The sequence below is a fragment of the Eleutherodactylus coqui genome, chromosome 7 (assembly GCF_035609145.1).
Source record: "Eleutherodactylus coqui strain aEleCoq1 chromosome 7, aEleCoq1.hap1, whole genome shotgun sequence".
In the NCBI taxonomy this organism is placed as follows: domain Eukaryota; kingdom Metazoa; phylum Chordata; class Amphibia; order Anura; family Eleutherodactylidae; genus Eleutherodactylus; species Eleutherodactylus coqui.
This window is the reverse complement of record NC_089843.1, coordinates 729,720-750,936: the sequence shown is the minus strand read 5'-3', so window position 1 is coordinate 750,936 and position 21,217 is coordinate 729,720. Positions and strand designations below refer to the sequence as shown.

General features: G+C 47.5%; 2 protein-coding genes across 4 annotated transcripts in view; both read left to right on the top strand.

Annotated features, from left to right (window-relative positions):
• LOC136572300 (gastrula zinc finger protein XlCGF17.1-like) overlaps positions 1-21,217 on the top strand; it is a 354,860-nt gene that overhangs the window by 200,412 nt on the left and 133,231 nt on the right. The window lies entirely within an intron of this gene.
• The window catches only part of LOC136572298 (zinc finger protein 300-like), a 95,080-nt gene that overhangs the window by 45,124 nt on the left and 28,739 nt on the right, over positions 1-21,217 (top strand). For 2 of the 3 annotated variants that reach the window (XM_066572760.1, XM_066572761.1), the window contains exons 3-6: positions 3-154; positions 226-349; positions 13,468-13,565; positions 15,663-15,759. In XM_066572760.1, coding sequence (XP_066428857.1) covers positions 3-154; positions 226-349; positions 13,468-13,565; positions 15,663-15,759 — 471 coding nt within the window. Of the gene's footprint in view, positions 1-2; positions 155-225; positions 350-3,034; positions 3,044-13,467; positions 13,566-15,662; positions 15,760-21,217 lie in introns of those variants that run through there. The other variant, XM_066572762.1, reaches the window with a different exon arrangement.

The window sequence follows — 21,217 nt, the reverse complement described above, 5'->3', positions numbered from 1 at the left end:
GGAGTACACAGTAGTGAAGACAGCGGCTGTGACTCCCATCATCCATCTCCAGGAGTCAGGAGGGTGGAGCCCCATCGCTGCTCCTCCCCCTCACTCCCTGATCCTGAAAGTCCTAGACCTCACCAACAAGATGACGGAGCTGCTGACAGGAGAGGTGACTGCGGGGAATGTGGGGGGACATTCTAGCGGGGGGCTCTGGCTGATGACTGGATATTGTGTTGTCAGGTTCCTATAAGGTGTCAGGATGTGGCCGTCTATTTCTCCATGGAGGAGTGGGAGTATTTACAGGGACACCGGGATCTGTACAAGGATGTCATGATGGAGGACCACCGGCCCCTCACAACACCAGGTATGAACAGTTGAAACCAGAAGTAAGTGAACGATTTGGGATTCCCTGGATTTCTGCATTGATTACTAATAGAATATAGTCTTATATGCAAGTCACAATTCTAGACAAACAACTTTTAAACCCCCCCGGTAATTGGACCGCTCATCATCCACCATGCAAGGAAAAAAGGAAGTCAACCTCTGTGTTACTAAGTTTTCCCAGAGCTCCTTGGCTGATTATACAGGATTGGTGACCGCAGCGGTGTCCATGTATGTGTAGATAGATATTTAGGAGATCTCTGTTAGTAAATAGCATGTTAAACCTCCTTCCTCTGCTCTTCTGAACCGCAGCAGTTCATTGGGGCGCCTAGCCGCAGGCGTTGGAGGACCCAGAGCTAGAATAACGTTAAGGACCTTCCCTATGACAGCATACGTTTATGGGGCATTCTCATCCAATATAATACAGACATGTATAGGAGGAGCGATCAGCAGTGCTTGGTAAATGTAACGAGCACAACTCTTGCTCTCCTCCCGTCCTTTGTAATTACATGTACCTTTTTATTCATTTCCCCCCAAAACAGAACCCGAGATTCCCAACCTGGGAAATAGTAACTAAAACCTAAAACAAGGCTTCACCGACGACCGGCCGCCATCACAGCAAGCATTCAGTATTCCTGCGCATAGTGAGGAGCAGAAAAAGAAAAACCTCCACACTTCCCTTTGGCCAAGAAGCTCGTCAGATACGCCTGATGCAGTGTTGGGCAGTCAGCCCCCCGGGCACATATCTTAGCAGATTTAGCGGGGCCATATATGTCAGCTTATATAGAGGGATGGCCCCATTCACTTCACGCTGCCAAACAGCTCTAGTGGGTTTTTTGGATGTTTCCAGTTAAGCAATATAAGTTTTTAGCATAAAAGAAAAGCAATTTCTATAAAGTGCGTGTTACTGTGTCAACCGGAATGTCATCCACAAAGAGACACATTTTAGGATGCAGGATACGTGTGGGCCCCTAGGTGCGTCTCCATAAACTCAAGGACATCTCTCCAATAGGTCTGCAAAACATGGCATTCCCAAACCATATGCGTGATTGTGCCCGCACCCCTAGAGCATCTTGGGCAGTCTGCATTGGGGATTAGGCCCATGGTACACACATAGGTGGGAGAATAGTAGATTCTATGTAGGAACCTGACTGATCAAGGGTGTTCCTGAGCTGGCCAAAAGGCCATCCCGGTCGTCCAAGTCTATGTCTGGTATGTCCAAGCCCCACTTTTCAAGAGCCCCGTCCTTCAGCGAGGCAAGACCCCTTGTCAGCTGTCTATAAACACAGGAGAGCGGCTTCAGAATGTTGGCCATCTGTGATGGCTCCTCTAGTCGGGGCAGTGCGAGGGGGTATGTTCAGGCCTCCAAACTGGGCCCCAAATGCTTGATGGAGTTGGAAATATCTAAAAAGGGAGTCATTATGGAGGCCCAGTCGCATCTGTATATGTGAGAAGGTACTAAGAACACCACTCTCAACCACATCTGAGAGGGTAGATCTCGAAGGGCATCTCCAGAAGATAATGTCCGGCATTTCTTGCAAGTGCGGGAGGTTAGGATTTCTCCACAAGGGAGTATGAGGGGACCATTCTGCTGCCTCGTCCTGTATCAAGTGGAGGGCTATACTCCAAACTTTAAAGGTCACCCGCATAGGTATAGGGAGGGTAGTTATTCACAAAGTAGGGCCCCTTAGCAATAATCCTCTCAAACTTTGCTCAGGATTTACTATTCTGCGCTCAAGCCCTACCACTGGGTTATAATCAGTAGAGCAGCCACCAACCCTCGGATACCAGCTGACTAGCCAGGTAATAGTAGTGAAAGTGGGGGAGGGCTAGCCCCCCTCCCTCCACGGGCAGACAGAGAGTTTGTAGTTTAATTCTCGGAGTGGATCCTCACCACAGTATACGGAGGAGCATCTTCCGGAGAGCCGTAAAGAACTTTTTAGGGATCAAAATAGGTGTAATCTGGAATATATAGAGTAACTTGGGGAATAGTTCGTTTTGATTAGGTTTATGTGACCTACAAGCGTCAGTGGGAGTGAAGCCCATCGGGTTGCCATACCTCCTGCCCACTCCAACTGTGGGGCAAGTTTGTCTGCATAGAAATAGTCAGCAGACTTTAGCACCACTATCCCAAGGTAGGTAACTCTGTCAGTCCACCTCAGAGGAGCAGGGAGGGCCAAAGGTCGCATGAGCATCGACTGCCAGCAGCCCAATTTTATCCCAATTGACCTTCACCCCAGAGTATATTCTAAATGTATCAAAAATAAAGAGTGCTGCGGCCAAGGAGGATTCTGGGTCCTGCAAGAATAAGAGGGTATCATCCGCATAAAGCGCCACTCGTTCTTCATATGCTCTCAGTCGGAACCCCACAACCCCAGCCGACACCCTGTTTAGGATCACTAGTGGTTCAATTACAATCGCAAAAAGTGCTGGGGACAGAGGGCATCCGTGACGCGTTCCTCCGGCCAGGGAGAGCCACTTAGATATATAGGTGTTTGTGCGCATCCGAGCCACTGGGAGATAGTACAGTGCTTGTACCCATTTAATGAAGCTCACCCGAAAACCGAACCGTGTCATCACCTCCCACAGATATCTCCATTCCACTGAATCAAAGGCCTTAGCTTGGTCGATGAAGACCAGAGTACGCTTTCCCCCGGTTGGAATGCGATAATGCGAGGTTAGTGAAAAGTCGCCTAACATTCATGGTCGCACTTTTGCCCCGCATGAACCCCGATTGATCAGCATGTATGATATGGCCAAGGGCCCCATTAATACCTATTGACAGTACTGTTGCTAGGATTTTAATATCGTTGTTAAGGATGGAGATGGGTCAGTATGAGCCACAGTCCCCTGGGTCCTTTCTGGGTTTGGGGATTAAAGCTATTAGGGCCTCACGCATGGTTGCCGGCAGGATCCCTTCCAGAAGGATAAAGCCTAGTTATTGTTGCCCCTAAATCTTAGACCAAATACTTTATTAGAATTGTTGTAAGGTAGGAAACCAAAGGGCTCATCCAGACATGGAAGCCTCTCTACAACTGCTTTCAGGAGCTCCAGAGCTGCGTGCGTTCATATCCTGAGTAGTCTTTCAGCTTTTTCCACTGTTGGGCTAAGGACTCCCAAGTACATCATGGAGGTAGGCACAATGAAAGGAACCCATGCTGCAGAAGAACGGCTCACCGGCAGTCCTGCTAAATGAAGATGATCATCATCCCCTTCACATGTTTCACCACAAACACAGCATCATCAGGGGTTAATACTCTCCTAAGGCTTTACACCCCAGGGTCATATAATTTCTTATATAAGATATCCCCCTCACTATTACTGCACCTCCACCAGCCTGACAGGAAGGGGTCAGCGATTCATGCTGCTTGTACCAAATTCTGCCCTCCCATCAGCAGCAGAAATCTGGCTCCATCTGACCAGGAGATGCTTTTCCGCTGCTCAGTGATACAAGTTTTGGGCTCTTTTGCCCGCTGGAGTCTTTCTGTTTCTCTTAGACACAATGGCGCTGGAACTGGTCGCCCGCTGTTATACCATCCATGCGACAGAATGGCGAGTTGTGCGTTTGGACACGTTAGTTGGAGCTCCAGCGTTGTATTTGGCTGACTGTGCGATGCCTGTTGGTCAGAACCATTCCTGACATCCTCCTCCGACCCCTTTCAGTGATGAGTTCTGTCCACAGGATCCCCTTTCGCTGGATGTTTTCCTTGATCATGCCATTCTCGGTGTACTCTCCACACCATTACAGGAGAAAACCCCCCACGGTTGACAGTGAGGCCTCGGGTAGTCCAGCACCAATGACCGGGCCTCGTTGGAAGTCACTCTGGTCGCTGGATTTTCCCATTTAATGTGGAGTCGCACTAAAACTGATCCATGGAAGACTTGTAATGTGATTTTATGTTGTGCTCCAGGGGCACGGGGATCTCCTATTGACCCGTGGCATCTAACGCTAAGTACTGCATTTGTTTTCCTTTCCCTCTTTGTTTTCTGTTATCCCCCTGTTCTATGTAGCGTTAACTAGTGGCCAAGGCACGTGGTCAGGTTCGTCCTTTTCAGGATGGGTTGCCTGCTTTTAGGCAGTTCCTTCCCTGGTTAGGTTCATTAGGGATAGTGTTTTCCTTCATTACAGGTAGCCTTATTGGTTGTAGGGTGTGTGTTTTTCAGGTTACGGATCCAGAGCGTCCTGCTTAGACGTGATATAATTAACAGCCTTACTTACTCGGTGGGATATCTTCGCTAATCTGGTATGGATCCCATTGAGGTTTGGTTAAACCAGCTAAGGGTGCTGGCATTTGAAGTCGTTAAGGCAAAACAACGGCAACCGACCCTGGGGGTGCCAGGTAGGGAGCCTAAACGTGAACTACCTGAACTTTTCTCTGGAAACGGACAGGAATTTCCTCTAGAGAATCGTACAAGCTGTATTACCAATTACAACCTGTGTCCTCTGGTGACGAGTCGCAGAGGGTGGGCATCATCATCTTCAGGTTGCAGGGGGCTCCCCACATGTAGGCTTTTTCCTTGCCTCCCTCCTCTGAAGCTTTGTCCTCTGTGGATATATTTTTTTTAATGCTCTAGGTTTAATCTAAGATGACCCCGATAGGGTGTCACTAGCAGAGGGGAAGCTCAGAGGTTTACATCAGGGAGACTCTTCCATTGAGGAGTTCTGTGCTGAAGTTCGCTGTTGGGCGACAGAGACTCTGGAATGACCCTGCTCTGCGAATCCAGTTTTATTGGGGTCTGGCTGATAAAATTAAAGACTTATTGGTGGTTTATCTGGTTCCTCACAGTCTTGATGATGCAATTTCCTCTACTTTTATGCCTACTGATGGGGGGGAACCCATACAACTGGGTTCACTAGCTGGCAACATCAAGAGAGGAAAAGGGTTTTAGGTTAGGGAACGCTGCTTTTTCTGCAACCATTTTGGGCATTTTGTTCAGAATTGTCCCCACCGTAGGCTGGAAAACTAGATGGCCTGAAGGTTAGAGGGATGTTTCCTCTAGGCCCTCAGATTGCTTGTATGATGTCTTCCAGGCTGGTTCTTCCTGCTGAGAAAGTTTTTGGGATTATAGTAATCTGATCAGAGTCTTTTTGGATTGTGGAGCTAGTATCAACGTGATCCATCAGGAGACTTAGGGTTAGAGGTTAAACCTCTAGGTTCACCCATCCCTATGTCCGCATCGACGCCTCCCCATTGTCACAGAAGGATTTGAAGTTCTGTGTGATGGATTTTTGTCTGAAGATCAGATTATTCTATTCTGAGACTATCACTCTTTATATCATGGAATCCCTACAAATGTAAGCAGTCTTAGGTTTGCCTTGGTTGCGCTTGCATGATCTCATGGTGGATTGGGAGACATTTTTAAATGAAGCCTGTACTTTAAAACTTTTTGTATTTCGGTAACGGTGTCTCCCGTGCAAATGGATGAATTGCCTGAATTTATTACTGATTTCTCTGATGTTTGTCTACCCCCCCCTCCGCTGAGAAAAAACTACCGCCTCACAGAGAAGGGGATTGCTTTATTGAACTTATCCCAGCGAGTATACTACCAAAGAGCCATATGTACAATCCAACTGCTCCTGAGAGGCAGTCTCTAAAGAGACCGTTTGAGGAGGAGGCACACACGTCACTCACATTGTCCACTGGCTGCCGGGTTCTTTTTTTGTCAAGAAAAAGTTTGGGGGTTTGCGGCCCGTCTTGCATAATCCTTATCCATTGCCACCCATTCTGAACCTGTTGTCTCAGTTGATTGGTGCCAGTTGGACTTACTAGGGGCATATAATTTGATTTGGATTAAGGAGGGGGACACATGGAAAACTGCCTTTAACACCCCTGAAGGACATTTGAAAACTTGGTGCTGCCTTTTGGTTTCGCTAACGCTCCTGCTGTTTTCCAGTACTTTGTTAATGCGGTTCTCTATAAATGTATTGGCCATTTGTTCTGGTATACCTCAACGACATTCTTGGTTTTCCCCAGATTTGGATGCACACATTTCTCATGTTCGTCGGGTCCTCCGAGCATTGTGCCATAATAATTTGTTTGCAAAAAAAGAAAAATGTGTTGTTTCCGTGCCAGAGATCACAATTTTAGGACACATTATTACCCTGAGCGGTTTTCAAGTTGGATCTGGAGACGGTCCGTCAGGTTGGAGTGGTAGGTTCTCAGGGAACCGGTACGTTGCAAAATCTGTGTCCTTGTGCATTTTTTCACATAATTTTCTTCTACTGTGTAAAATTACGGTATTGGTAATAGAGAGCTGTTGGAATTAAATGGGCTTTTGAGGAATGGCGTCATCTGCCCGAAGGGGCTCGGCATAAGGTGACTGTTTTTATGGAGCACAAAAACCTGATCTATTTAGAGCCATCCAAAAGACTTAATCCAAGACAGGCGCAGAGGTCACTATTTTTCTTGCGTTTCGACTTTGTTGTTACTTCTAGCCCTGGCAGTAGAAATGTAAGGGCCGATGCTTTTTCCAGGAGTTTTGCCCCGGTGGTTTCGGATGCAACTCCTGCACCCATTCTTTCTGAGGGGGCTGGATTTGGAGGAGCAGGTCCGTAAGGCACAGGATTTAGCCCTGTCAAGCCTCCTGGTGGGAAAGCTTTTTGTACCTGTTCATAGTTCTGTGTTAGCTGGACTCCCAGGAATTAATAATACCTGAAAATTACTCACTGGAATGTTTTGGTGGCCGTCATTACAACAAGATGCAGTCTGTTTTGTCTCCTCTTGTGAGGTTTGTGCCAGGACCAAATCACCTCGTAATTCTCCTGGCAGGAGGTTGATGCCTTTGCCAATACCTGGGAGACCTTGGACTTATTTATCTGTGGACTTTATTACAGACTTGCTGCTTTCTGAGGTTTATGCTGTCATCTGGATGGTCGTTGATCGTTTTAGCAAGATGTCATTTTCTGGCTCTTCCCGGTCTTCCAAATGCGAAAACTTGTCTAGATTGTTCATTACTCATATAGTGAGATTACACGGGTTACCGGCAAATATCGTCTCCAATCATGGTGCTCAGTTTGTTTTCAGTTTCTGGCATTTTGTTTGCTCTCGGTTGGGTATTCAGTTCTCGTTTTCCTTGGCATATCATTCGGAGACTAATGGCCAGACTGAGAGATGTAACCAAAGTCTGGAACAATATTTGTGGTGTTTTGTCTCAGAGAATCAGGAGGATTGGTCGGTTTTTGCCACTAGTTGAATTTGCATTGAACATCTTCAGAAGCTACGGGGACGTCGCCTTTCTTTTGTAACTTTGGGTTCCATTCATGTTTTGGGCCCTCTTCTAAAAGCATTTCAGAGGTGCCAGAGGAGAATTGAGTTTTTCGCTAACATCAAGGTGGTGTGGGAAGATATTCAGAAGAACCTTCAGAGGATGATTCAAAATTTTAAGCGAGTGGTGGATAATAGGCATTCTGAGGGGACTAATTTCTTGGTGGGAGACTTGGTGTGGTTGTCTACTAAGAACATAAGACTCAAACAGTCCTTCAAGTTAGGTCCACAAATCGACCCTTTCAAAATCATTGAAAAAATGAATCTGGTGTCTTTTTGTTTGAATATTCCTAGTTCTATGAGAATAACTAATGTGTTTCATAAGTCTCTTTAAAAAAAAAGTTTGTTGATTGAGGAAAAGGTTCATCTCCGCCAGCCCTGATTCTGGTTGATAGAGATATTCAATTTGAGATAAGTCGCATAATGGACTCACATCGAGTCATTAGATCTCTTCAGTATCGAGTGCATTGGCATGGTTATGGTCCTGAGGTGAGGATATGGGTACTGTCTGCAGGCGTCCATGCAGATCGGCTGCTGAAAAATTTTCTCAGACTGAATCCAAAGCGACCTGGTCCTAAGGGTCCTGGGGCCCCTTCTAAGAGGGGAGGTACTGTTGCGGCGTTTCCAGGGTTGCTCCCTCTCTGATAGTCTGGTACTGGTTTTGTAGGTTTTTCTCCATGTCCTGGCTTTGGTGGGAGTGGTAGTAGGTGAGACATGTTTGTTCTCACCTGTGAGTATTTGTCTGGGCTATTTAGCCTAGCCTGATGCTCAGCTGAATTGCTGTTAATTCTTCAGTCTCCCTCCCACTGTGACTGCAGTCTGAGCTGGTTCTGGATCTGCTATTGACCTGTGGCATTTAAAGCTAAGTACTGAGTTTGTTTTTCCTTCTCTCTTTGTTTTCTGTGTTATTCCCCTGTCCCACATAGGCTTAACTCCAGATTTTCCAGCCTGATCAATTTCTGAGCCAAGGAAGATGAAGTCTCGCACGCATTCTATGGTTTCATTGTCAATTTTGAATTTGTCCATTTATTGCACTTGCCATAATTTTAATCTTCTTTACATTCAGGTAGAGTCCCATTTTTCACTTTCAGTTTTACTCTTCCATATCAGCGGCTTCAGACCGGCTTCTGTTTCTGTAAGCAGAGTTGTGTCATCCGCAGAACGGAGATTGTTGATGTTCCTTCCACCTATTTTTACCCCGATTTCTAATTCACCTCGGTGCATTTTGCACATGATCACTTCTGCATATAGGCTAAACAAGAATGGTGAGAAGTTGCAGCCTTGTCGGACACCTTTGCTGATCCCAAACCAATCTGTATTACCATAATGTGTCCTCACAGTGGCTTCTGGATTGGTATAAAGTGATTTTATCAGCTTGACTAGATGTGCCGATAAGCCCGGCTCTAGTATCAGGTGCCATTGCTTGTCGTGGTTGACGCAGTCAAAGGCCTTAATGCAGTCGATGCGGCAAACGCAGATATTCTTTTGGTATTCTTGAGCTTTTTCCATGGTCCATTGCAGGTCTGCAATATGGTTGCGTGTGCCGTGTCCTCGTTGGTCCTGCCTGCGCATCAGGGAGTGCCGCCTGGACTACTGATCTCAGTCTTACCTGTATAATTTTGAGAAGGATCTTGCTTGCATGCAGAATGAGGGCTATTGTTCGGTAGTTGGAGCAATTCTGGGAGTCGCCTTTCTTTGGTAGAGGGATGAAGACAGATCTCTTCCAGCTCTGTGACCATTGTGTGGATGCCCATACTGCCTGGCGCAGCACTGTGATGGTTCTCACTGGTACTGGCAGCACTAGCTCTGCCGTTATGTTATCTATGCCCGGTGGTTTATTGTTGGCTAGTTGTTTCATTGCCATAACCACTTCTGACTCCATAACGGAGATTCCAGAGTCGATAGGCTCCACCTCATCCTTAGTTCAGACATGTGGCTGCAGGTATATAGTTCCTCTGAGTATTCCCTCCACCTATCCTTGATTCTCTGTTGGTCATTCAGTTCCTTCCCATGTTTGCCTTTGATTGTGCTGTTGTGTGCCATGAAAAAAATATATCAATGAACAAGCCTCAAACTCTGATATTTCTTTCATTTAAATGTAAATGAAGGGGACTCGCCTGGTGCCCAGCGGGGAAGCTCCTTATGAAAGGGCAACCCTCCTGCACCTCCTTGTCCCGTATATAATGTAGCCTTGCTTCTAATCCCATCCTAATCCAGGGGGTCTGGAGAGTCGTCCAGGAGGATATGCCCACTCCTCTTGCACATATACATAATTAGAAAAAGCAAAAGTGCGCTCGGTGGGCCGTGAAGAATACGGGCTGTTTGACTAAAGGCTGTTATTAGCCATGTTTTATTACTATATTCCTTCTTAACTTTTCTTAATAAAACATGGCTACTCATAGCCTTTAGTAAAATGGCCCATAGCCTTCCGTTCCACCGAGCGCGGAGATTTTTTTTCTTTTTTGGAACTTATGAAAGGTTTTCGGACCATCTTGACCTGTGGGAATCGGCCTCACGTAGGTCCTTCATGGCTTCTGCTTGCAGTTGTTTGCAGCGCTCATTCCAGTCCATTTCCTTGTCATTCCTTGTCGCTCGCTGACAATCGGCATTTAGTTGCCTAACTTTGTCTTAGTTGCCGGCCGCCTTTGCTGCTCGTCTTTTATCGGCTATACCGAGGGTTCGCTCGGACTACCAATAGCGTTCTTTTTCCTGCTGCTTATAGGTGAGATGCTTACTGACTGTTTCCATAACTGCGCACTGTATATCGCGCCGTAACTCCTCTGTCAAGCACTTTGAATCGGTGTGCTACCTTAGTAGTGTGTAATTGGGGGATTTTAGAGGTGTCTCAATAGAGCGTCTTTCTTAATGCTATGGAATTTGATCTTGATTTTAGCTGCAGTGAGTTCATGATCAGTTTTACAGTCGGCGCCAGGAAAGGTCTTTATTGCAATCATTTGGGGGATGTCCGCGTGTGCAGCTAACATTTGGGGGATGTCCGCGTGTGCAGCTAACATTTGGGGGATGTCTGCGTGTACTGCTGGCATTTGGGGGATGTCCGCGTGTACTGCTGGCATTTGGGGGATGTCCGCGTGTACTGCTGGCATTTGGGGGATGTCCACGTGTACTGCTGGCATTTGGGGGATGTCCACGTGTACTGCTGGCATTTGGGGGATGTCCACGTGTACTGCTGGCATTTGGGGGATGTCCGCGTGTACTGCTGGCATTTGGGGGATGTCCACGTGTACTGCTGGCATTTGGGGGATGTCCACGTGTACTGCTGGCATTTGGGGGATGTCCACGTGTACTGCTGGCATTTGGGGGATGTCCACGTGTACTGCTGGCATTTGGGGGATGTCCGCGTGTACTGCTGGCATTTGGAGGATGTCCGCGTGTACTGCTGGCATTTGGGGGATGTCCGCGTGTACTGCTGGCATTTGGGGGATGTCCGCGTGTACTGCTGGCATTTGGGGGATGTCCGCGTGTACTGCTGGCATTTGGGGGATGTCCGCGTGTACTGCTGGCATTTGGGGGATGTCCACGTGTACTGCTGGCATTTGGGGGATGTCCGCGTGTGCAGCTAACATTTGGGGGATGTCCGCGTGTGCAGCTAACATTTGGGGGATGTCTGCGTGTACTGCTGGCATTTGGGGGATGTCCGCGTGTACTGCTGGCATTTGGGGGATGTCCACGTGTACTGCTGGCATTTGGGGGATGTCCACGTGTACTGCTGGCATTTGGGGGATGTCCACGTGTACTGCTGGCATTTGGGGGATGTCCACGTGTACTGCTGGCATTTGGGGGATGTCCGCGTGTACTGCTGGCATTTGGAGGATGTCCGCGTGTACTGCTGGCATTTGGGGGATGTCCGCGTGTACTGCTGGCATTTGGGGGATGTCCGCGTGTACTGCTGGCATTTGGGGGATGTCCGCGTGTACTGCTGGCATTTGGGGGATGTCCGCGTGTACTGCTGGCATTTGGGGGATGTCCACGTGTACTGCTGGCATTTGGGGGATGTCCACGTGTACTGCTGGCATTTGGGGGATGTCCACGTGTACTGCTGGCATTTGGGGGATGTCCACGTGTACTGCTGGCATTTGGGGGATGTCCACGTGTACTGCTGGCATTTGGGGGATGTCCACGTGTACTGCTGGCATTTGGGGGATGTCCACGTGTACTGCTGGCATTTGGGGGATGTCCACGTGTACTGCTGGCATTTGGGGGGAAGTTTGCGTGGGTAGCTGGCGTTTGGGGAAAGTCGGCGTGGGCAGCTGGCGTTTGGGGAAAGTCGGCGTGGGCAGTCGGCGTTTGGGGAGGGTCCGCGTGGGCAGTCAGCGTTTGGGGAAAGTCGGCGTGGGCAGTTGGTGTTTGGGTTGCATAAACCAGGTGTTTGCTATGCTGAGTCAGTTTTCTTGGCAGAACTGTACCAGGCGACCACCGGCTTCATTTCTTTCACCAAGCCCGACTCTTCCTGTGATGGTTGCTTCTGGCTGCTGACTGTGGAATTTAAGTCGCTCATTATGTAAATGATGTCCTTCATTTAGAGTTTTTTGGATGCCGGCATAAAAACCTTCCATGGTTTCCTCATCGGCATCCGTCGTTGGGCATAGACCTGTAAGATGGAGATGTTCACTGGCTTACCACGTATCCAGCACTGATACATTGCTGATTGTTCTAGAACGTTCTACTGCCTCTGAGGTCCGCTTGTTTGTAACAAAGGCTTCTCCATTCCTCGTGATGTCGGCGTAGTGCAATGTGACGTCATCAGACCGAAAATATCCATTACCTGAGATGTAAGAATAAAGGGGTGGTGTGGAAACGTCTGAGGTGAGGATCCTGGGATTTGGTAACAGGGATTGAATGGAGGCGACTTTTTTCTTAGGAAGGTGCAGCTCACCACGAAACATTCTACCCACAAGGTGAACGGGTGGAATCGCAGACAAAGAGTAAAAAAAACCGCTATAATTTTTTTGGAGGGGTGACTGGTGCAGCCTTCATATGCATAAGACCAGTTGTAAACGCGTTTGGAGGTTTGTGACCCTCTTCCTCAGTACCCGCTGGGGGATACGCCTCCCTGAGGATTCTGTCAGCGCTGATGGCTGGGGAAGCGGCAGCACGGATTTAAATGACCTCGAAGTGCATTTAGAAGCGGCTCTTATTAATGACGTCTTTGTCTGAAGGTTGCACCACAGTCAATATATCTGCTAATACCAGAGATGGACTGGAGAATGGAGAACCCACCCAAACTGACTTCAGGCTCCATCCCGGATGTCCTTATGACAGGACTCTACAGGAGATGGACCCCTCAACGGCGTTGTCATGAATTACACAGATAGTATCAAGGAGGACCATGCTGCTTGTCATAAAACCTCTCCTATGGAGCTGTCATGGTCTGACAGAAAACCAATTACCGGGAGATGGAATGATATATATTCACCAGAACAGCTCCTTAGGAGAGAGGAATTGACTCACCAGGGATAGAGATTTGGATGTATATGGATGTAGAACTTTCTCCAACCCTTCAGTTGTTTCTGTCTCTGGTAGAGAGGATATTGGGAGTAGTTGTCTCCCCTACTCCAGGTACATTGTGTGAAGATGGGGGTCTTCACTGTTGGGGTTCCTTTTCCCGATATGTAGATTTCAATCAGTATCTGAATATCAGTTTTCTACCCCTGATAACCCATCTAATTACATAAATGTGACAGCTGAATCTCTGTATGGAGCCGGGGATGTCCCTGGGGGACTGAGCGTATTATCAGGAACAGATACACCTAAAATGGTATGATATACAGATATATAGGCGATGTATCCATCACTATGAGTGTGTGTCTTTCCACAGATGAGGCCTGGAAGAAATACCCACCCGAGAGATGTCCCCATCCGGTGTATTCCCAGGACCGTCCAGAGAAAAAGCCATGTGTCCCAGAGAACCAGCAGGTAGATGACTCTGAGCCCTGTAGTACATCTATATAGAAGTGGAGATCTTTGGCCCTGCTCTGTATAGGGGCGCAGCTCTTCGGTCTTACACTATACAGGGGGTTGGACTCTATGTCCCTGCTCTGTATAGGGGCGCAGCTCTTCGGTCTTACACTATACAGGGGGTTGGACTCTATGTCCCTGCTCTATATAGGGGTGCAGCTCTTTGGTCTTGCACTATATAGGGGGTTGGACTCTATGTCCCTGCTCTATATAGGGGTGCAGCTCTTCGGTCTTGCACTATATAGGGGGTTGGACTCTATGTCCCTGCTCTGTATAGGGGCGCAGCTCTTCGGTCTTGCACTATATAGGGGGTTGGACTCTATGTCCCTGCTCTGTATAGGGGCGCAGCTCTTTGGTCTTACACTATATAGGGGGTTGGACTCTATGTCCCTGCTCTGTATAGGTGTGCAGCTCTTCGGTCTTGCACTATATAGGGGTGCAGCTCTTTGGTCTTGCACTATATAGGGGGTTGGACTCTATGTCCCTGCTCTGTATAGGGGCGCAGCTCTTTGGTCTTGCACTATATAGGGGGTTGGACTCTATGTCCCTGCTCTGTATAAGGGTGCAGCTCTTCGGTCTTGCCCTATATAGGGGGTTGGACTCTATGTCCCTGCTCTGTATAGGGGCGCAGCTCTTTGGTCTTGCCCTATATAGGGGGTTGGACTCTATGTCCCTGCTCTGTATAGGGGCGCAGCTCTTTGGTCTTACACTATATAGGGGGTTGGACTCTATGTCCCTGCTCTGTATAGGGGCGCAGCTCTTCGGTCTTGCACTATATAGGGGGTTGGACTCTATGTCCCTGCTCTGTATAGGTGTGCAGCTCTTCGGTCTTGCACTATATAGGGGGTTGGACTCTATGTCCCTGCTCTACATCGGGGCGCAAGCTCTTCGGTCTTGCACTATATAGGGGGTTGGACTCTATGTCCCTGCTCTGTATAGGGGCGCAGCTCTTTGGTCTTGCACTATATAGAGGGTTGGACTCTATGTCCCTGCTCTGTATAGGGGTGCAGCTCTTTGGTCTTGCACTATATAGGGGGTTGGACTCTATGTCCCTGCTCTGTATAGGGGCGCAGCTCTTTGGTCTTGCACTATATAGGGGGTTGGACTCTATGTCCCTGCTCTGTATAGGGGCGCAGCTCTTCGGTCTTGCACTATATAGAGGGTTGGACTCTATGTCCCTGCTCTGTATAGGGGTGCAGCTCTTCGGTCTTGCCCTATATAGGGGGTTGGACTCTATGTCCCTGCTCTACATCGGGGCGCAAGCTCTTCGGTCTTGCACTATATAGGGGGTTGGACTCTATGTCCCTGCTCTGTATAGGGGCGCAGCTCTTTGGTCTTGCACTATATAGAGGGTTGGACTCTATGTCCCTGCTCTGTATAGGGGCGCAGCTCTTCGGTCTTACACTATATAGGGGGTTGGACTCTATGTCCCTGCTCTGTATAGGGGTGCAGCTCTTCGGTCTTGCACTATATAGGGGGTTGGACTCTATGTCCCTGCTCTGTATAGGGGCGCAGCTCTTCGGTCTTACACTATATAGGGGGTTGGACTCTATGTCCCTGCTCTGTATAGGGGTGCAGCTCTTCGGTCTTGCACTATATAGGGGGTTGGACTCTATGTCTCTGCTCTGTATAGGGGTGCAGCTCTTCGGTCTTGCACTATATAGAGGGTTGGACTCTATGTCCCTGCTCTGTATAGGGGCGCAGCTCTTCGGTCTTACACTATATAGGGGGTTGGACTCTATGTCCCTGCTCTGTATAGGGGCGCAGCTCTTTGGTCTTACACTATATAGAGGGTTGGACTCTATGTCCCTGCTCTGTATAGGGGCGCAGCTCTTCGGTCTTGCACTATATAGGGGGTTGGACTCTCTGCTTTTGCTCTATATGGGGAGTGGATTTCTTTGGTCCTCCTATCTATAGCGGAGTAGGACTCACTGGTCCTGTTCTATTGAGCGGGGTTTGCCTCTGTAATCCTACACTTCGGTAGTCTCTGCTGCTGATCTATTACATTTTTCTCTTCTCTGCTGTCCTACTAAATTATCCCATATGCCACTTCAGGATGAAGATGTGACGGATGTTAAAGTGGAGGTAGAAGAAGAGAGGATGAGGGGCGATCACTCCTGGAAGAGTGAAGTGGAGGAGGATGTTCCCACAGGTAGGTGATGAGCTGGGAGGTTCCCTCAGGTTTAGTTGCTCCTTAGTGCTCCATTCTAGTATCAGGCAGTGATTCACGGTGTTATGTATAGTGCAGGAGCGGAGGAAGCCGGGAAATGTGTAGAAATCCTCTCCCGGCTCTTCTATGGATCCTCTCATGTATTAGGCTTAGTATCAGTATTTTGGGCACCCTAAGGACTCACAAGGGGGCGCTCTAATAACTATGTATAGATATATCAGGGGTCAGTACAGAGATCTCTCCCATCATCTATTATACCCAGGACTGTAACAAGGGGGTGCTCTAATAACTATGTATAGATATATCAGGGGTCAGTACAGAGATCTCTCCCATCATCTATTATACCCAGGACTGTAACAAGGGGGCGCTCTAATAACTATGTATAGATTTGCCAGGGGTCAGCACAGAGATCTCTTCCACCATCTATTATACCCAGGACTGTAACAAGAGGGCGCTCTAATAACTATGTATAGATTTGCCAGGGGTCAGTACAGAGATCTCTCCCATCATCTATTATACCCAGGTCTGTAATAACAGGGCGCTCCAATAACTATGTATAATATATCAGGGGTCAGTACAGAGATCTCTTCCACCATCTATTATACCCAGGACTGTGGCTGTAACAAGGGGGCGCTCTAATAACTATGTATAGATATATCAGGGTCAGTACAGAGATCTCTCCCATCATCTATTATACCCAGGACTGTGGCTGTAACAAGGGGGCGCTCTAATAACTGTGTATAGATATATCAGGGGTCAGCACAGAGATCTCTTCCACCATCTATTATACCCAGGACTGTGGCTGTAACAAGGTGGCGCTCTCTACATCTAGCGGAAAGAAGGTTTCTATACCAACATAGAAGGGAGTTCTTTACTCTAAGTGTAGTGAGACTATGGAGCTCTCTGCCTGAGGACGTGGTGATGGGGAATTTGATAAAAAGGTAAGAGCAGCCTGGTTGCCTTTCTTTAGTGATGCAATATTACATGTTATATCACTAATAACTTCAGAAGGGTCGGTGATCCATGGAAATTGCAGCCGGGGAAATTGTTTTTCCCTTTAAATGGGGAAAATTGGCTTCTACCTCATTGGTTTTTTTTGCCTTCTGCATTAATATTGGGGAACATTAGGCTGAACTGGATAGAGATGTGTGTTTTTTGGCCTTCCATACCATGCTACTGTGATGTTATAACGGTATTCATAGTAATCACAAAATTCCTCTAATATTTCACAAGTAACATTGATTTTCGCTTTACAAATGAAGGGTCATTATATAAGAGAAATTCTGTCATGGACGAAGGGTGCGAACCAGGAGTCTGTAGGGTAGAGTATGCTCCACAGGTTCACAGGCGCAGTTGAGTCAAGTGATGTTTACCTCTGTGGAAAGCCCCAAAAGACAAAGAATTTAGAAGGTAAAATCACCACCAAGGATGAGCGGAGGCTTTCAGCACTCAGACCGCAAAGTTGATTTTCCTTTTTGTTTTTTTGGAAAATACACATTAGCAATCACTATCATCTGCTGAAGGAGGGAAAGTCTGAGAAAGATGGAATGGCCCAATTGATAAACTTCAGGAGGGATGTTTTAGGAATAGCCATAGACAGCCCTTCTGATTTGGATTCTGACGTGGTCCTGTTGTGTCGGGTAGTGAAATACTTATGATAGAATCGGAGAATATGAGAAATATTAAACTGTGTTTCCTGTAGCAAAACTACAGAGGGCCACTATTTGTGAAGAGGATAGAGGATCCGATTACGCTTTCTAGGCTGATTGAGCCCATGGACATTGAAGGAAACATTTTCAGCTTACTTATTTTGGATCAAAGGAGAAATTGAATAACCAACAGCACTAGTGATCACAGTAGGAACTCGACTGGTAGCCTGCCTAAGCGTAGACCAGTCGATCGAGCAAGGGTCTGTGTGGTCGGCCATCCCTCATTTTAGAGGCAACTGAAATAAAATCATAACAAATATGAGCCTTGTACAGTGTCTGGAACACAAATGTCATGAGTGCCCTTCATTTCTGAGGCCTAGAAGAAGTTGGAGGCACCGTTGTCCAGCGTTCTCTTGCTGGAGGGGAAAGGAAGTATGGAAGAATAGGCCAGCCCAGGATGCAGAGCATAGGGAGATCAAACATGCTGAGGAGTTTAGGAGATCTCTTGAGGAGCAGAAGATAGCAGACCTTCCATCCTTAGAAGCCAGCAGCTAAAACAGGTATCCCCATCTGTAATTTATCTCTTTCTTACGAAGCGCAGTAAGCAGAGGTCAGACAGCTTGGCACAATTGTAGGATATGTCTAGCTAAGTCGGGCAGGATTTACACTATCGACCACGCCAATTTATTGGGGTATTTTTTCTTCATTGTAGCTGATGGTGTTCTTCTTTGACTGTCTAAAAATGCAGCTGGCATAAACTGTCTTGAGAACGGGTAGCATTCTGAGATCTCGGTGGATTCTGTCCAATTCCACTGTAGGATGTTGAGGGTCAGCAAGAAGGGAAGAGAATAGAGATTGTATAGTAAATTTCAGGTCCCTTGAGCCCATTGATTTAGGAACACCCCTGATACGCAAGTTGTTTCTTCTGTAAAGATTTTGTGAGTCATCCAGATGTGATGGGATGCTAGTAATTTGGAGAGTATTAGATTGAATGTCATCCCTGTGCTCATCTAATTGAGTGAAAATGTAGTCTTGGATCTTCTCAGTCTCCTCTACTATGTGGCCCAACTGTCTAATCTCCACTTTAAATGCTTTCAGTTCCAATTTGTTGGTATGTTCTAGGCATAGTTCTTGAAGTTGGCCTTGGTAGTTAAGGCCTTAAGATGCTCCTGTAGGTTCCATTCTTCTCTATCACATGAGGAGGTGAAGGGAGCTGGGCTATGTAAAGACCTGGAGTGAGATGGAGCAAAACTCAGGTATGCACTCACCACTGCCAGTTGTGAGGCATGATCAGTGCTGCTGATCCCCAAGATGGTCGCTACGAGAGGAGCAGCTCTTAGTCTGAGCCCCAGGTACAGCACAGGCTGCTGTTGAAGAGGTCGTCCCAGCGCCAATTGACAGGATCATCAGGTGAGTAGCTAGATCATGCACACTGGCTGTCAGAATGAGCTCTGGTGCAGAAGCAGGGCGCACTAAAGCTGTGGAACTACTGCAGGCCAAGGCCACAGCAGCAAGCAGGCCTTACTAGGCAGTGGTGAATCGCAGGCAGAAGCGGCATCAGAGGGCTTCAAGCAGCAAAGAACAGGTTTCCTATGGGACCCAGGCACAACAGGTGATGGTAGCAGAGCTTTGTAATCTAGGTGATGAGCAAGGATTAGAAGGCTCTGAGCAGAGCTCCCTTCTCGTGGGTCTGCTCCCATTGTTGGCCAAGTCACGCCCCTGCACAGATGTATTTGTAACACTAGAATAATTTAAGACTTCCCAAGCATAATTCATTTGCAGGGTGACATCAGTAATAGGGTTGTGTTCGAGGGATTTAGTCGCTTCCTACTTCCCAAGCACCAGAATGAAGGAACACTGGTAGCCCCTAAACTCAGTATCAGCTCAATCTGGTAAGATGTGATCCTCAAGTTTAATCTCAATAGACCGATAACATGGCAGTCAGGATCTCTCCCTAGGAGCAAATATGAGCAAAATAACAGTGATGTCTGCAAAACTGAATGATTCGGGGGGCTGATTACACGCAGGAGCAAAGTCAAGAGGCGGGAACATTCAAAGGGGGGCGCCAGTGAGAGGATGGACACTGTCAGAGTCCAGAGAAGAGGAGAATAGAAGCTGTCCAGAACTGTCAGCGTCCCTCCTCCCGCTCGGACCCTCGTCCATGTAGGTAATGTCTGCTGTTCTTGTCTTACCCTTTAATGTCTAGCTGCTTTGTTTCTATGGACGTCCTTTTAATTGTTTTGTACATTTTACAAACCTTGCACCCTTCTGTCTTAAAACCTGAGACTTTGAGTTCAGTCCTTGTTCCCTTTCCAAGAACCTGTAGTCCCTGATGAGAGTGTTAAGTGGGTCGCCATGTGCAGAGGTGCATTACAGCAATCTTCAAGACGTTGTTTTTAAAGTAATGCGCTTCCACTCCCCTCTCCCCGTTCCCCACATCTGCCGTGCCAGCAGCTCCAGAGACAGGCTGACTGCAGTCATGAATCAGGCAGAGGCTGGAGCTGTGGGAATGGGGAGGGAGAAGTAGAAGCTGTGGGTATACAGTGCAGTCTAAATATATTCCCCATATGATGAAGTCTATAAGTATCTGGGACAAGCCCTTGAAGCACCTAACCTGCCTTCCCATAAAGCAGCCTCCAGTGGCAGCATGTGTTTTGGGGGTGAGCATAGAGCGTCCTCTTGTGGCCAGAAGCTGAGGCCTGCTGTTAGCCAACAGTTGATTTGATGTATAACTGACATCTGTTTTTCCTGGATTGGCTCTTTGTGTCTCACATTATGCCACCCTAGTTGGCTACTCTGCCAGTGTGGGCAGATCTCTAGATATCCCCTTTGCTGGTCAGCCTTCTAGCCTGTAATAAAGACCTCATCACGGGTATTGTAGTGGCATTATTTGCTTCCATATCAGTAGGACAACCCAAGATACATTTTTGTATCACTCGTAATACCAAGTTTATTTTCCCAAACTCCATGCATTTCTCCCCAATATCTACCTAAAGTGACACTCTAGTTTCAGGACAGAGTTCCTTCCCAGGATCAGAGCGGAGGGGGTCTGTTGGCTGCAGTTGTTCTTCTCTGTCATACCTCTGATTCTCCAGCTCCTGATTTTGACCATTGAGGATGGCCGATGCAGTTTTGTGACTACTTAATTCCACACAGTAGATTGGTAGTTAGACTACTAATGCACTCCACCGGCTCTGATTGGCCATAAGATCAGCATTGACCAATCAGAGCAGTTCAGTGTCCATTATATAGTTAGACAATTGTTGCTGCCATCTTGGGCCTTGAGTTGATTGCAGGTAATGTACCCCTCCGATATGAATAGGTTCTGCTCCATAGTTCCATCCTGTACAGACCGCAGATCTATCGGGGCGACTGAAGCCAATATTGTCTCAGTGTGATAGAATTTTGTACACAACAAACTGTCATTTTCTGAACCTCATTGAAAGGTATGAAATGATTTTGCTGGAATATATCCTCTCATCTGAAGACTTCCCCCTGGCGTCTGTTTCGACATGCGGCTCCAATCATCCTCATTAGAACATAATAGGGATAATCACAAATACAAAATCAATGGGATATATGCAGGGCAGTATACACAAACCTCAGACAGAAGTGCGCAGTCTACAGTTAGTCTGCTCCCTCTGACAAGTAGGACAAGAGACCCTGAGAGTGTATTGGCTGCCGAATCCAGGACCATACGATAGAACTAAAGGGCTAGGGTGCATCCAACCAATGGTCGCGAGAAAAGCATAGAACTGACTCCACATGAAACACACACTTGGCACAAGGAA